At 40.8% G+C, this 14,721-nt stretch overlaps 1 protein-coding gene across 2 annotated transcripts; it reads right to left on the bottom strand.

Annotated features, from left to right (window-relative positions):
* Positions 1–3,447: 3,447 nt before the first annotated feature.
* arid5a (AT-rich interactive domain 5A) lies at positions 3,448–12,483 on the bottom strand. 2 transcript variants are annotated; one of them, XM_080432053.1, is made up of 7 exons: positions 12,450–12,483; positions 11,041–11,108; positions 7,199–7,373; positions 6,835–6,887; positions 5,990–6,087; positions 5,727–5,886; positions 3,448–5,585 (listed from the first exon to the last, which is right to left on the bottom strand). In XM_080432053.1, the coding sequence occupies exons 1-7, from the start codon at positions 12,451–12,453 to the stop codon at positions 4,305–4,307; spliced, it is 1,839 nt and encodes a 612-aa protein (XP_080288179.1). In that variant the 5' UTR covers positions 12,454–12,483; the 3' UTR covers positions 3,448–4,304. The 2 variants fall into 2 exon arrangements, with proteins under 2 accessions (XP_080288179.1, XP_080288178.1); XM_080432052.1 differs by having other exon boundaries at positions 3,449–5,585; positions 11,041–11,114; positions 12,450–12,478.
* Positions 12,484–14,721: the final 2,238 nt, after the last annotated feature.

The following is a 14,721-nucleotide window of genomic DNA, read 5'->3' as shown; positions in this document are numbered from 1 at the left end:
TGACCTGGTATGTACGGGCGGACACAGGCCCTGCACTCAACAACTGTTGAGTGCCTGCCAGGGCATGTCAGTGCTCCAGAGAGGCCATACATACAGTACCTTGCAAGTTGCAAGGGATCTGTTTGTTTTGCAATCTCAGTTAGGCCTGTCACAATTATTACATAATCGTCTAATCTCAATTACTTGAGATAATCGCAATTATGTTTGCATAATCGTCATAATCATTTCTATGTTGGATTTTCAAAAATAGTGGAAATAGCAGATCTACAAGCTCAAAACACGTCACAACGTCAATCTCGTAAAGATTCAATTTACCAATAATTAATCAGCTGTTCATGACACTATACTTAATTACTGTAATCGTTCCTCATATCTTCTTTCTTGACACCTATAGGCACTTTTCATTAAAAAGAAAAATCCTGAAAAAGTGCACTAAACATTTTTAACGCAAAAGGTTTATAATTGGTTATAAATAGTTTTTTATGTTTCATAATTTAAAATAAAAGAGATGTAGCACAACTTTTCATTAAAGAGAGCTTGACTGGACAGAACAAAATAAGTTGTTACTGTCACATGGTGACACATCAGTAAATTGTACATCAGTAAATGATGAGTTCAAGTTCAAATGGGTTCAAATCTGACAGTTCTTGCAAAAGGGAGTCTCCCCCCCAACACACACGCACGCACAGTCGCACGCACATTTTGGTGGCATAACAGTTTAACAAATTGAATCCCTTGTTTGAGCCAAATCTGGGTTGAACTGCATATGTACATATATGTACATATATATCCATAGGCTATATGTGGCATTTATGTGGACATAATATAAGCTATATATGAGACGTATTTCTTTCTTTTTTGGGCGGTGAAACCGCCCCTATAAGTGAGGTTTGGAAAAATGTACAAATATCCTGCGCTGTGATTGGCCAATCACAATCTATTCAGGACTGTGATTGGCCAGTGTCACATGACACATGTGCATAGCCCTATATAAGAAACCATAACTTGAAAAAAAACATACATTTGTTTTTTTCAAGTTATGGTTTCGTCCATTATAAAGAGTGTTTCAATAAATGTATTTATCTTTTGTACATGATTGGTTGACTCCATTCAGTATTGTGATAAGCTAGCAAGACACCGCCCACTTCACACAGGGTGTGATTTTTTAAATATAAAAAATGTATATATTAAAAAAATATTCCTGTCCCCAGGGGGGGGCAAGTGCCCCCCATGCCCCCCCTAAAATCACCTAACCTCTACCCTGAGCCATCCCACCCTAGCAAAGTGAGCAGCGGTTAGATGAGTTGTTGGTGTGAGGCCAAGCAGTAGCCTGACCAGTTTGTTTTGGGATGTCTGGAGCCTTGTTTTTAAGGCCTTTGTGGTGCCATGGTACCATGAAGTGCATGCATAGTCATAGTGACATTGGATGAGTGCTCCTGCTATAGAGTCCTCAATGTTTTGCTACTGACCAGAGAGGAGATCCTGTACAAAAATCTTGTTCTTTGGTTGACTTTTTTGATTTCTTCAGTTGCCATTTTTTCACTGGAAAGATTTTCCTCTAAAAAACAACCCAGGCAGTTAATTTCCTCTTTTCTTGTGATAACATTGTCAACCACTTTGACTGTGAAGTCATCGGCCTCAGCCCTCAGCCATAGACTGTAAAGTTAAGAGCTGGCAGGCCAAGGGCCAAGAAGAACAGGGTACGGGGCGCCCTGACCTGGTATGTACGGGCGGACACAGGCCCAGGCACTCAACAACTGTTGAGTGCCTGCCAGGGCATGTCAGTGCTCCAGAGATGCCATACATACAGTACCTTGCACGTTGCAAGGGATCTGTTTGTTTTGCAATCTCAGTTAGGCCTGTCACAATTATTACATAATCGTCTAATCTCAATTACTTGAGATAATCGCAATTATGTTTGCATAATCGTCATAATCATTTCTATGTTGGATTTTCAAAAATAGTGGAAATAGCAGATCTACAAGCTCAAAACACGTCACAACGTCAATCTCGTAAAGATTCAATTTACCAATAATTAATCAGCTAATGTTCATGACACTATACTTAATTACTGTAATCGTTCCTCATATCTTCTTTCTTGACACACAAAAAGAAAAATCCGGAAAAAAGTGCACTAAACATTTTTAACACAAAAGGTTTATAATTAGTTTTAAATAGTTTTTTATTTTTCATAATTTAAAATAAAAGAGACGTCATATGTAGCACAACTTTTCATTAAAGAGAGCTTGACTGGACAGAACAAAATAAGTTGTTACTGTCACATAGTGACACATCAGTAAATTGTACATCAGTAAATGATGAGTTCAAGTTCAAATGGGTTCAAATCTGACAGTTCTTGCAAAAGGGAGTCTCCCCCCCAACACACACACACGCACAGTCGCACGCAAGCGAGCACGCACGCATGCACGCACGCACGCACGCGTGCACACACACACACACACACACACCAGCAATAAAGCGAGTTATTTTTCAAAGCTGCCTGCCTGACCGAGATTCGAAACCAATACTTCATAACAACCTGCAGTGAAAGTGTGAGACTGCTTACCTACCATTTCCATTTTTTACAACCTACAGGAGGCAATGGCCCTCAGTCTGCAGACAATTGCAGAGATTTATTTAAATTTTTCAAATGAGCAACTGAATTAATTGACCAAAACCAAAAACCTATTCTTAGGAATGAGCCCCCTAGTAATACTAGAATATAGCAGAGCAAGATTTATAGCCTGGAGAGACGTCTGGACTATTTGACATCCATACCATACTGTACAGTAGTGTAACACGTTACATAAGTGTCCCATATGCACTTAATGGAAAGCTTACACAAATAGATGCACGCATGCAGCTAATGTAATGATACATGTCACGTTTTTAGCTATAGCTTGTCTAATGATGCTTTCTGTTCTGCTTTAGCTCTACAGTCACGTCTAACTCAAAAGTCCCTGATCACATCTACTCTATGCTATCCTGAAATGCTGATAACTTGGTAAAAACCCTGATAGCATAGGATGCCATGTGGTGCTTCGGCTGATATAAATTACATGAATCTTATATGATGTTATTCTACACCCTTTGATGTCCCTGTCTTTTTCCTCTGTCTGCATAAAATAGTTGTCTATGTAAGCAAAATATCATGCCTCTATAGGTTTATATTTAGGTCTTAGTTTGTGTGTGATTGATTCTGCAGACACATCACCTCATGTGGCCTATAGCAAGGCTATCTTCCCTTTATTATGTTGACAGGCCCTTAATAGTAAAATATAGAATCAGCAAAAAAAAGGCTTGCACACTGACCAAAAAGACGTGGACAATGCAAAAATATTTATTTAACAAAGCGAAACAGGTGATGTGGTGAAAAAAGGTGAGTGGATATTTCATCACCATGAGTCCTGATGTCTGAACGTCTCTTTTGGTCAGTGTGCACGCCTTTTTTTTTTGTTGATTTGTGATTCTGGACTGTAATGCTGGCCCTTGCACCTGGTTTTATCTCTGTTAAGCCTTGAGTCTAGAGCGCAAACATTTCAGTTTTATTGCCGTAGTAAAATATAGCAATGAAAGTTTTGAATCAAAGTTATTGACTGACAACAGAACCTGCTGTGTGGGAGATACACAGTAGCCTACATGGCTAAATAATGACAAACAGCCCACAGATAACAGTAGCTGGAAGATTTTTCATTGTGATATCAAAACCTTGCTCAAATCCACATGGCTACATCTGATCTATTTGAATTTTATTTGCATAAAATAAAAATGTATGAAAATGATTTCAGACATTGGACGGTAGAGCCCCTTTACGTTTTGATTACAGATGAAATTTAAACAAAATGCAATTTTGGGAGTAGTTTCATTTGACACACTTCTGTACAAAGCAATACAAAGATAATCAGTTAAGGTTATTAAATACATTCATTCCAAGACATAACACCAGAAAAGGTTGTACAGTAAATAAAGACAACACAGATGGCTGTACAGAAATTATGCAATGGCTCAATAGGTTTTCGTCGGTTCTGTGCATAATGTGTTTTCTGTTCCATTGCACCAGCATTATTAAACAAAATGCACTGAAAACTATTTAAATCAATTGTATCAAATACATGCAATGTTTCAACAAGTATTAAAGTTAATTAAAGTGGACGGTTAAGTCACTCAACATTGGTAGTTCAGTTCCAGGCCACAGGGTGGAGCTTCGCGCACACAACAATCACAGCATTACTTCCTCAACACAGAAATTAGTCTAAAAGTTGAATCTTCATTGATTAATTTCTTCTTGTACGTTTACCAAAACGTCAGAGCTTGTGAGGATACATGGACTCAGGTAGACTGTATGCGGTTTGGGGATGACCCCACACTGGAATGTGGTAAGGATATGAATAGATAGCAGACCCAATGAGCGCTGAGTGGGCTGGACCCACCGGCACGTGTCGGTATACTGGATGAGAGAGTGGCAGTCTCATTCTGCTGTGTATAAACGCCGGTGGTGGTATGGGGGTTTGGTTCCGAGAGTCTCTCCCTGACCTGTCATAACCCGCCAGGTAGTAAGACACCGGCAGGCCAGCGTGGGAATGGGACAGAGGGTGCTGCTGCTGGGTACTTGTTAGAGGTTTTGCATGTGTCGTCCTGGCCTTCTCCCTTTTCTCTGTGTGATGAAACCAAGGAGACATATTATGCAGTTTCTTTGCACAGGCCAGCGAGTCATCGTGCTGCACCGACCTGCTCTGGTGGAGCTTGTAGCTCGGTGGAAAGGGAATGGGTCGTAGAGGTTGTACGGCTTTAGGCATGACTTTGGTGAAACTGGAGGTCGATGCCGGAATCCAGTCAGACTTAATGGGGAAGGAGGCGGATGTCGACGATGGCCACAGATGAGTGGGATTTTTGCTACTCAATTTAGAGGAAGGCCTCCATCCTGGGTCTTTGCTCTGGCCTTTGAAGGAGCCTTTGTTTCGTGATCCGGAGCAGACATAGGGAACATCCTTAGGTTCTCCCGTAAGATCTTTGGACTTTGGACTGCAGCTCAAACGCTTGTTCTCTTCGCTGCAGCCAGATACATCATTGATGATTCTGGAACTGTTTGCCGGTAATACCGCGTTTGATCCAGGCTTATCTTCAGTAAGCACCAGAGAGTCCTCTGATGAAACCGAATAGGGGGATGGACTGCGGGAAGAGGATGAGGAGGAAGAAAGAGGCAGCGGGGAACCTTCGGGGGAGTTACAGTTACGACTGGAATAAGCAAGGCCCGGAGACTGGGAAGAGTGAATGACAGAGGGCCTGTCTTTCTCATCACAGTGCGGGCTTGGCGGCAGGCCGAGGCTGGCCTGGGCAACACGCTTCTTCTTCTCAAGAGGAGAGATGACCTCCCCGGCGACAGCAGACGAGCTATAACCACTCCAGGGGCACTGGGTAGAAACCTGGTGGGAATACGCATGGACCGGAGCAGAGAGATTGTCAGCACCTCTATTCGGCTGAGAGACATCTGGAGGATGGGGTCTGTCAGGAGCGATAGTCCATGCAGAGGGAAGAGCATGTGTTCCTGTCTCACACTGGCTAGCAGCCTCAGTTTGCTCCAGAGCCTGTAACCAATATAGAGAATACATACACAGAACAAAACACAGGGGTCACTTTCAGAATATGAAATGAATAGCATATGAGCAATAGCCGGAGACGTGATATGCAAATTTGGCACTTATGGCTTTGTGAGAGTGTTACGCTACCTCAGAATCCGTGTCCCTATCTGACTGTGTCCTCTTTCTCTTCCCCTCAGGCTTGCTGATCTTGCCGTCCGAGTTCCTCTTATACTGTTTTTGTGGTTTGCTCGCAGGCAAGGGCCTGTCCTCTTCTCCCCTCAGGCTTCTCTCAAACGGCAGCACCAGCCTACGGATGCGACAAATACAATAAAACCCATTATCTTTTTATGATCAGGAATAACCGCCTGAGGATGTGGAAATGATTCGGTGCATGGGGCAGACATCTTCACCTCTCATAGTGTCTACGCGTGCACGTGGCAGCGCTGGTGCTCCCAGGGCTTCCTCCTAGCTCGTCGTACACGTTTTTCCAAAGACGACGAGACGTTACCTGTAAGGGAACGTCACGGTTAGCAAGTGCATTCATGCAAAACTACTACAAACCTAACTAATTTCCATTCAAAGAAAGCTGACAGTTGTTCAATAGCTCACCACACGAGACATGGTGGTCTTCTTGCATAACACGAAAACGCTTCTGGCCTTTTATACTCGTGGCATTTCAATAAAAAAAAGGCCTTGATTCTCTGAGCATCTCATGCATGCATGGAGAGTGGAAACAGCATCCAGTCATCGGAGATCAAAGACTGCGGCAAATGACTACAATGAGAGCTCGATTGGCAATAGCTTATCTAATGTAGCCTAGTGGAAACTGGTGGTTTGCTGCGTCTGGCCCATAGCTTGTTTTCCACTGACAACCCGCTAGACACTGAAATGACCTTTTGCAGCATACAGTTGGAATAGAATGCATTTATTGACATTGCACAATGTACAATGAAATTTAGTGGTACCCCCCAGTGGTACCTACGATATAAAAATACCTACGATATAAAAACCACAAGCAATGATTAATCTGTAAAACAATTGTGAATATAAATATTATGATTGATGAAATCTGTATCTTCCACTATCATGCATCAAGTTAATAAGTGTAGTATTTCACCTGATAAATACTACACTGATTAACTTGATGCATGATAGTGCAAGATACAGAATAGATTAGCCATGTTTTCATATTCATACTTGTATGATGAATCGCTTTGTTTACTACAAACAAGCCAACTATAATACTATTACTCACTGATTCGTAACCTCCAAGCTTCTCGACTGCTTTGTAGATTCTCCACAGATTAACTACAAGAAGAACAAAAACAAACACAAATGCATCAGAAACAAATTACTTGAATCATTCACAATGAAATGCATTGTTCCGTTTATTAGCCTGCTTTGGTTATTCGGACATAGCCGATCTACAAGCTCACAACGCACCATGATGTGATGTGTTGTGAGCTTGCAGATCGGCTATTTCCAAAACAAATATTTTCTTTTGAAAAATCTTTAAAAAAAAGAAGAATTATGTTGAAAACTGTCAAAACACAAGAGTTAAAGTGGTGCAAGTTTGGGTGATGAATTGATGAACAGCAAAGCTATGAATGCCGACTCACTCTGCTTGAAGCCCAGGTGTGGAATCCTTTCTATGGGTGTACCTCTGTCCTTCATGAAACTGTACAGGCTCGACACAAAGGCCTTCTCCTCCAGCTCCATCTCCATTGGGCTGGGCCTCGCTTCTGCCTCACATTCACCACTTGTGTCATCGTGACATTCAATCGTGGAAGAAGCCTATAGGTCAGAGACAATATACACGTACATATGTTCATAAAGGCTGCTAAGGGAGGAAGATGAAAGACTCAGCGAGACTGAAGATACTGTAGGCACTATTCAGGCTATTCATGGGAAGGTATTATCAGAGAACTGAGACAATGTGAGATTGTCTTCTCCAGCGGAAACAAATTGAAATAATACTTCACAGGTAGAAGTAAGGCTTTTACCACTACTTTCATTAGATAACCACTATGCATCCTGTCTGGAGCCAGAGCACAGGAGGTGTTTCAGTCTAGACTCTAGATGTAACAGTCTCTGATACCAAAAACGTCACACTGAAAAACAATTATAACCCAACATTAGATAATAGTATATTTATTTATCCACCCAGCCACTCACTCACTAATACATAGGCATACAAATACTCCTTAAAGCAGCACTGTGTAACTTTTCTCTTCTACCCCGGATTTGAAAAAGGTTTCCTGTGCGAGTGCTGACATTTTTACCATTGAGCTAATGGAGCCTGCCTGCTTGCTCAAGGGATACATTGAATCTTGACCATCAGGTAAAAATGTGTGTCAGATCCTGTGTCTCGTGAGACATGACCTTTGACACAATCTAAATGTCTCAATAGAAGAGCAGGGAGACAAATTACAACCACCCCAATTAATCATATATTATATTAACATTAACACTACCATGCAGATTGGACAAAATAAAAAATTAAAATAAAATTACATGGTGCTGCTTTAAAGGTATTCTACTCAGTGGATCCCACTGAAATGCCAAACCTTCAAAGGATATCCATATTTGGAATTCAAAAGATTTGCTTTTGTTTTACCAAATGTATTCCTCTGAAGTACATATAGTGTCTCTGTAGACAACATCCTATATGGAATTTCAAGTAAAACAAAAGACACCCTTTGTGGTTCGCAAGAAATGAGAAATGAAACAGTTTAGGTATGCAGAAATCAGTTTCAAAGTGATTAAGAAGAGAAGTGCCCTGCATGAAGCTACTGATGCAATAATATAATATCACACATGTCCTTTTGCATTTCCAACTACTACTGTATTAGTCAAAGGAAAATATCAGTCACTCCTCCATTGTAAATTACAAATCGCATAACTCATTCTATACCTAGAAATATCAGGGAAATGAAAGGGATAAGATGTTTTTATCCCACGATTTTGTAACCCTTTTTTCACCCGGTGCCAATTTTCTAAGTGATCCTGGGCGCTACACTCCCCCCACAGCCTAGGGAGCCCAGGGTCGAGCCCATGCCTCCTTCAATGCATGAGAGCCAACTGACCTTCTTATCACCTGACAGGGTGATAAGAAGGTCAGTTGGCTCTCCGGTCGTAGCGCGTGGAAGGAACACGTTATTCCAACCAGTTCCCTTCCCCTACATCAGGCGCCCCGGCTGTCATGGGGGAGGCGATATAGTGACCAGGATTACTGCATGTTTTTGTGAGGGTATTAACTACCCTAGGAGACACGGGGAGAACATGCAAACTCCACACAGAGTAGGCCCTTTCGCCAATAAGATGGTATTTCTAACATGTTCAGTGTGAATATGGACATAACCAGAATCTGGACATCCAGAATAGTAGAATATTTTTTATTACAGACATGCCTCATGTAGGCTATAACAGATCTGTTGTTAATTGCATACATTATTATTGACGGTGGTGGGAGATTCATTTAGAAAGATGCAGGATATCAAACAACAACACCACAGTGGACAAAATGTCAATATTTCTGTTTGAACTGACACATATAGAGATCACTTGTGTGTTTCTGTCACACCGATGTGTATGACACGTCTCCCAAACATAGTTTCATATTGAATCAAGTTCCTCTCTGTGGTTGTTTGGTTCCGAGAAGTGGGCCTCTAGAGACTTGAGTGAGTAATAGTGAAGGTGTTGGCCTCTAACCGAGCTGGTCCTGACTGACTCACAGTGCGATACAGCTGCTCCGTGTTCCCAGACATCAAACACCATCTCCTTCTTTGCACTCTTACCTTATAATGCTGCTGTCATCATACCCAGAATTCTCAAAGTTTTATCCCTTTCTGATTATCATACAGTATAAATGTGATAAAGGGCAACATGTGCGTAATATTTAACTGTCAGGCTCAGGCCACAGTGAGCGCCACTCTCTGGCCTGGTGTGTATTATGTGCTGATATGAACACATTTAAAACAAAATTTTTAAAAAAGCACATAGATAGCGAGAAAGAGCATCATTTTGTCCGTCCAATAAAACTAGACATTTTCAATTATGCCACACCTGCAGTGCTAAGCTAAAAATATATAATGTATGTGTGCTGTATATACGTATGTGCAGTATTTTTTATATAACACTCCTGAATTGTACATGCATTGATAATACTAAAAGGGTTCACATCATTCACGTTCCTTATATCCCAGACTGAACTAGAGTATGCCTGCTATCTCATATATTTTACTGGGAAGTGCTGAAATAAGCTTGCTTTCATATAATAATAATAATAACAACAACCATTTATAAAGCATTGAGCAAGCATGGACGCTTCTATTGGGTGATTGAGGTAAAAAGCTGTTAAGCCCCTTTGAGGTCCTCCACTGGTTCTTCAGCTTAGCTCATGCACCTCTAATAGTTCTATGCTGTACAGTACAGCATCATTATGACAATGGTTCAATATAGCATAGGTAGGTGTTATATAGGTTCCCCTATGATTACGAGCCAAAATAACAACTTTTTGTTTAGTTTTAGTTTGTGCAATATCTGGGCAACACAACACAACAGCCTTGGTGTGACAGTGGTTTCCCACAGGAAGTATCTGCAGTCTGTAGGCCCCGACATTGTATCACACTCTTGATGGAAGAATGGTGAATATCGCTGTGAGAAATGCAGTTAATTTCCACCACAAACTCACTTTTTTTCTCCTCACTTTTTGTGTGTGTGTGTGGGTTGTGTTGATGACAGCATTTTGTATAATATACAACTCTCACAATGACTGTTGGTGGCATGCTGGGTCGATGCAATCAGCAGGGCATTGGTCACCATGAGAAATTGTGGTTTTGATTTCCATCTCACTGCTCTGGAAATTCGATGAGCTTACTTTGAAATTTCTCATATTCTGATTACCAGAACTGCTGCCTGTGTGAAGAGATCCTGCAGTTTCTATATGTGTGGTCCAGGCAGTGAGAAATTGCATTATGTAGCCTACTGTGTGTGTGTGTGTGTGTGTGTGTGTGTGTGTGTGTGTGTGTGTGTGTGTGTGTGTGTGTGTGTGTGTGTGTGTGTGTGTGTGTGTGTGTGTGTGTGTGTGTGTGTGTGTGTGTGTGTGTGTGTGTGTGTGTGTGTGTGTGTGTGTGTGTGTGTGTGTGTGTGTGTGTGTGTGTGTGTGTGTGTGTGTGTGTGTGTGTGTGATTCATGTCTTTTGCAGTTCACAGAGATCACTTATTCCTTATTCCTCATTTTAAAATTAGGCACCATTGTGCCAGCTCTCCGAATTCACCACAATCTGACATTCAAGTGAAAAGGGGAAACACATGTGCGATTTCAAGTTCATCACACCCAAGATATTCAAGTTGGCAGTAACTGACAGATTTCTACTGTTATGGCTACTGTACTGTATGTTGGCCTAATTCCTGTCAGGAGACTGAATGACATTAATGTTAGTAAAGGTCTTTTACTATACCTGGCTTATATTCATTCTCTCATCCTCGCTGGTAGCTCCTCGCTGTGACATCTCACTCTGGTCCTCTTCTTGTTCTAACATGTGATCCAAAAACACAAGACGAGACAAGACAGGAATATGACACATTTATCATGAGTCTCGAAATAGGGAGGTTCATTATGGGTTGAAACTATGTTTTTTATTGAACCATGTTCAGTGGTGTAAAGTAACTAAGTACATTTACTCATTTAAGTACTGTACTTAAGTAAAATTTTTAGGTATTTTTACTTTACTGGAGTATTTCCATTTTTCAATACTTTTACTTCTACTCCACTACAATAAGTAGAAGCAAATATTGTACTTTTACTCCACTACACTTCTTTGAAAACCTTAGTTACTATATACATTTCAGCCATTTGAAAATAGAGTTTTTATACATTTTGAACTTGTGAAATGGGACATTCTGCAAGTACATTTTGATACCCACACTTTTTAACCTTTACTCAGTAAATTTTGAATGAACAGAAGTGAGTATCAAACAAACTTTTCTGATAATTAAAACATTTTGCCTAACATTCCAGTAACCTCTACACCCAGTCAAATTCGACAGAAAACCACAGTTTACAAAACCACTTCCTGCTTGTGAGCCAAACCACTCTTGTGCGGTAACCTGTATAATATGAATATGATAAACCGTATAGTAAAAATGTAATCTACAATCTACAGTATTTATTTTTGTTCTACAACCAGTAGCAGCATTACACCATATAACTCTTAAATTTAACAACAAAACGGTTGTCACCGGCCACACTCTGTGATATCATTTGTCTGCAGAACAAATATGCCTCTCTTTTAATATCACTTATTTCCTGTGCTGTGGCTTGAACCTTCAGTTCTGCTCTCAATACCTGTTAACTTCTCCATTTCTCAGGTTAAAGAAATGTCTGCGCAAACTTCTGTTACACTAATATCAGATTTAAATGAATATCGATAGAATTTCTAGTATTTCATCTAATATGTTTTTCTTATTTATTCTTATTTACATTGGTTTGGCTGTCATATCACTATTTACTCTCACCTCCTGTGTTTCATTCTTACTGTTATGATACCTCAATTACCCTCCCGGGATCAATAAAGGTCAATCTTATCTACTTTTACTTCTTAATCGGTTGTGTTAGCGTTACTGATGGAATTTCTGAATATGCCTTGAAGAGGTTAAAATGGATTAGTTATATTTGCACTTCATGATTAAATGTTTATTATGATGATGATGATGATGATTATTATTACATTAATATATTTATATAAATGATTGTCATAGCCAGAAATTATGCTGGCTATGACAATCAGCATAGTATTTGCTATTATCAATAAAACAAAGAAATCTATGCAAAATATATGATTATCATCCAAATAAAGATAATTCTCACCCATTTCAAGAGGATGTGTTGCTTACAAGTGCTGAGACGTCAGTGAGTTCTCTTCGAGTAGCTCATGCACCACCCTTTTCAACTTTTAACCACAAAATAGGAAGGTGTCTCCACAGGACAGTTTCATTGGTTGACATGCATGGTAGAAGAGCAAGTGGGTCTGGGAGATTGAGTTTTCTGTCCCCACATGAAGTCTCACATTTTTTTAATTTGGTCCTGTGGACTCCTCCTCCTATGGAGTGGATGCTTGTGTCTACTGGCTATGTCCCTTACAAAAAAAGGAACACATAAAAAGGTCAGTTTTCTGAAAGCCTGTGAGTAGTCAAACAAGCATAACAAGACTATCCGTGGTCACTGGGCTGATTATTGTTTTGTTAGTTTTCTTTTTACAGTAGCTTTGCTACATGTTCCGTTATTTCAGAAGCAGAATCTGAAAACATGTTTTTCCGCAAGTAATGTTTTCACATACAAGGAATTTAACATGCTTTGTTAATCTTAAGGTTCAACAATACAATAAAATGTCAGGTTTATTGTCACATCACAAGTTTACAGGTGTAAAAGAGAGACGTTTTTCCTGTGTAATCTCCCACATATCAAAAGATAATCATAAGAAAAATGTCAAATAAAAATATCAAATATACATAAGGTGTGTACTTAAAATATGAATCAATAAGGCAGAGCACTCACGCAATAGCTATCAAGTTTGCATTAAAGGTGTGGGAATGGAGTATATTCATAGTCATATATAGCTATTCACAGTCATACAAAGTGATAGTGCCAATGTGATGGCCTAACATGGTGACAGGGCTCAGCACCTGTTCAGGCCTAGTCTGGGAGGCTTCGGCTCAAAGCCTGAACAACAGGGGCGCGGCCACTGAGTTCTGATTCAAATCAACAGCCAATGAAGAAAAGGGGGCGGGATCCACATGCAGTGGGTGTTAGATGTAAATAGGAGCGACGGGAAGCAATTTCCCCTTGAGACATTGCGGCCGCCATTGTTGTGTACTGCTGTTTGCCTCTCGTCGGACTTTTTAGACGAGTTGCACAGCTCTCAGACCGGTAAGTGACGTGTCCGCTCAGATTCTGAGCGTAAGTTACATCCCGCCCACAAATACCAGGGCTCTGGCCCAGAAGTTCCTCGCCGCTCCCGTTTGTATGCGAGGCGAAAAACTTCTGGGAACTCAGATTAGTTCAGGCCTGTTTGCGTCTTTTCAGCAGTTTGTTCAGCAGGACTGCCGGCCTGGTTGTGGAAGCTGTCAGTGTTCCTAAGTCCTACTTTTATTTACTGTTACGGATTATTGTAACATGCAATGTTACATATAGAACTAGAAAAAGCACAGGTCTCCGCCAGGTCAGGTACATTATTGTGGCCTCCTGGTGGCGCTATAATATGCCAATGTGAAAAGGGTGCCATTTGTTCAAGCCAGGGCTTTTCACTGCAATCAAACTGCATTCATGATTTGAGGCATTGCTGGCGCTATAACAGTCCAATTTGAAAAGGGTGGAATTTCTTCCTCGGCCTTATAGAAATGTGCGTGTGAAATTTCACGGAAATTGCAGGCTGCATTCATGATTTGAGGCATTTTGTTCAAAACGGACCAATCCTGCAAACTTTGGAAGCCAATCAGGATGGAATATGGGAAATCGGATAAATCTGTGTTGATCACAGGACTATAGAGATACTGTGTACCGATTTGTGTGATGTTTGGACAAAATCTGTAGGAGTAGTATCAATAAATGTGTTTTGCATATATCGGCCTCCTGGTGGCGCTATAACCGGCCAATCTGAAACATTTGGGCCAGAGGTTCTGAATTGGCATCCAGGGAGTGTGCGTGCACAGTTTCGCAGCGGCCGGGCCAACGGTGCCAGAGATTAGCTGCTAACGGACGGACAGGACGGACACACGGACGGACGGACACACGGACGGACGTACAGACGGACAGGGGGTAAAACATACTCTCTCGCCATGCCTTTCGGCCTGGTGGAGACAATAAGTAACTATACCCAACCCTGCAACCGCTGATCAACAAATCACTTTAATGTTTTTTGAAGGTATGCTGTTTTGTTGATCAGGGTTGCCAACAGCACTATGCCACATTTTAGAATATAGTCCAGGGTAAACTGTTGCTCCCTTCTTTGTCCTTTGTTCAGGGTTGACTGCATGTCTCAAAAACATAAAGGAAAACTGGCAGAAAAAGACTCGCACTCCACAAAAACTTTAAGGATGATCCTTAGACAGAGACTAAGAAAAAACTTTTCTTTTATCATGCT

Source organism: Gymnoscopelus braueri (genome assembly GCF_963280865.1).
Source record: "Gymnoscopelus braueri genome assembly, chromosome: 7".
Lineage (NCBI taxonomy): Eukaryota > Metazoa > Chordata > Actinopteri > Myctophiformes > Myctophidae > Gymnoscopelus > Gymnoscopelus braueri.
Note: the sequence above shows the minus strand (reverse complement) of the source record. Positions and strands in the feature narration are given on the sequence as shown.

What these genes read in the sequence shown, in the direction of transcription:
- arid5a (XM_080432052.1), bottom strand. An exon ending in AGCTTGGAGGTTACGAATCA is followed by an intron (nt 6,088 to 6,834) that starts GTGAGTAATAGT and finishes GTTCCCTTACAG; the next exon opens with GTAACGTCTCGTCGTCTTTG. An exon ending in ATAGGGACACGGATTCTGAG is followed by an intron (nt 5,586 to 5,726) that starts GTAGCGTAACAC and finishes TATTGGTTACAG; the next exon opens with GCTCTGGAGCAAACTGAGGC.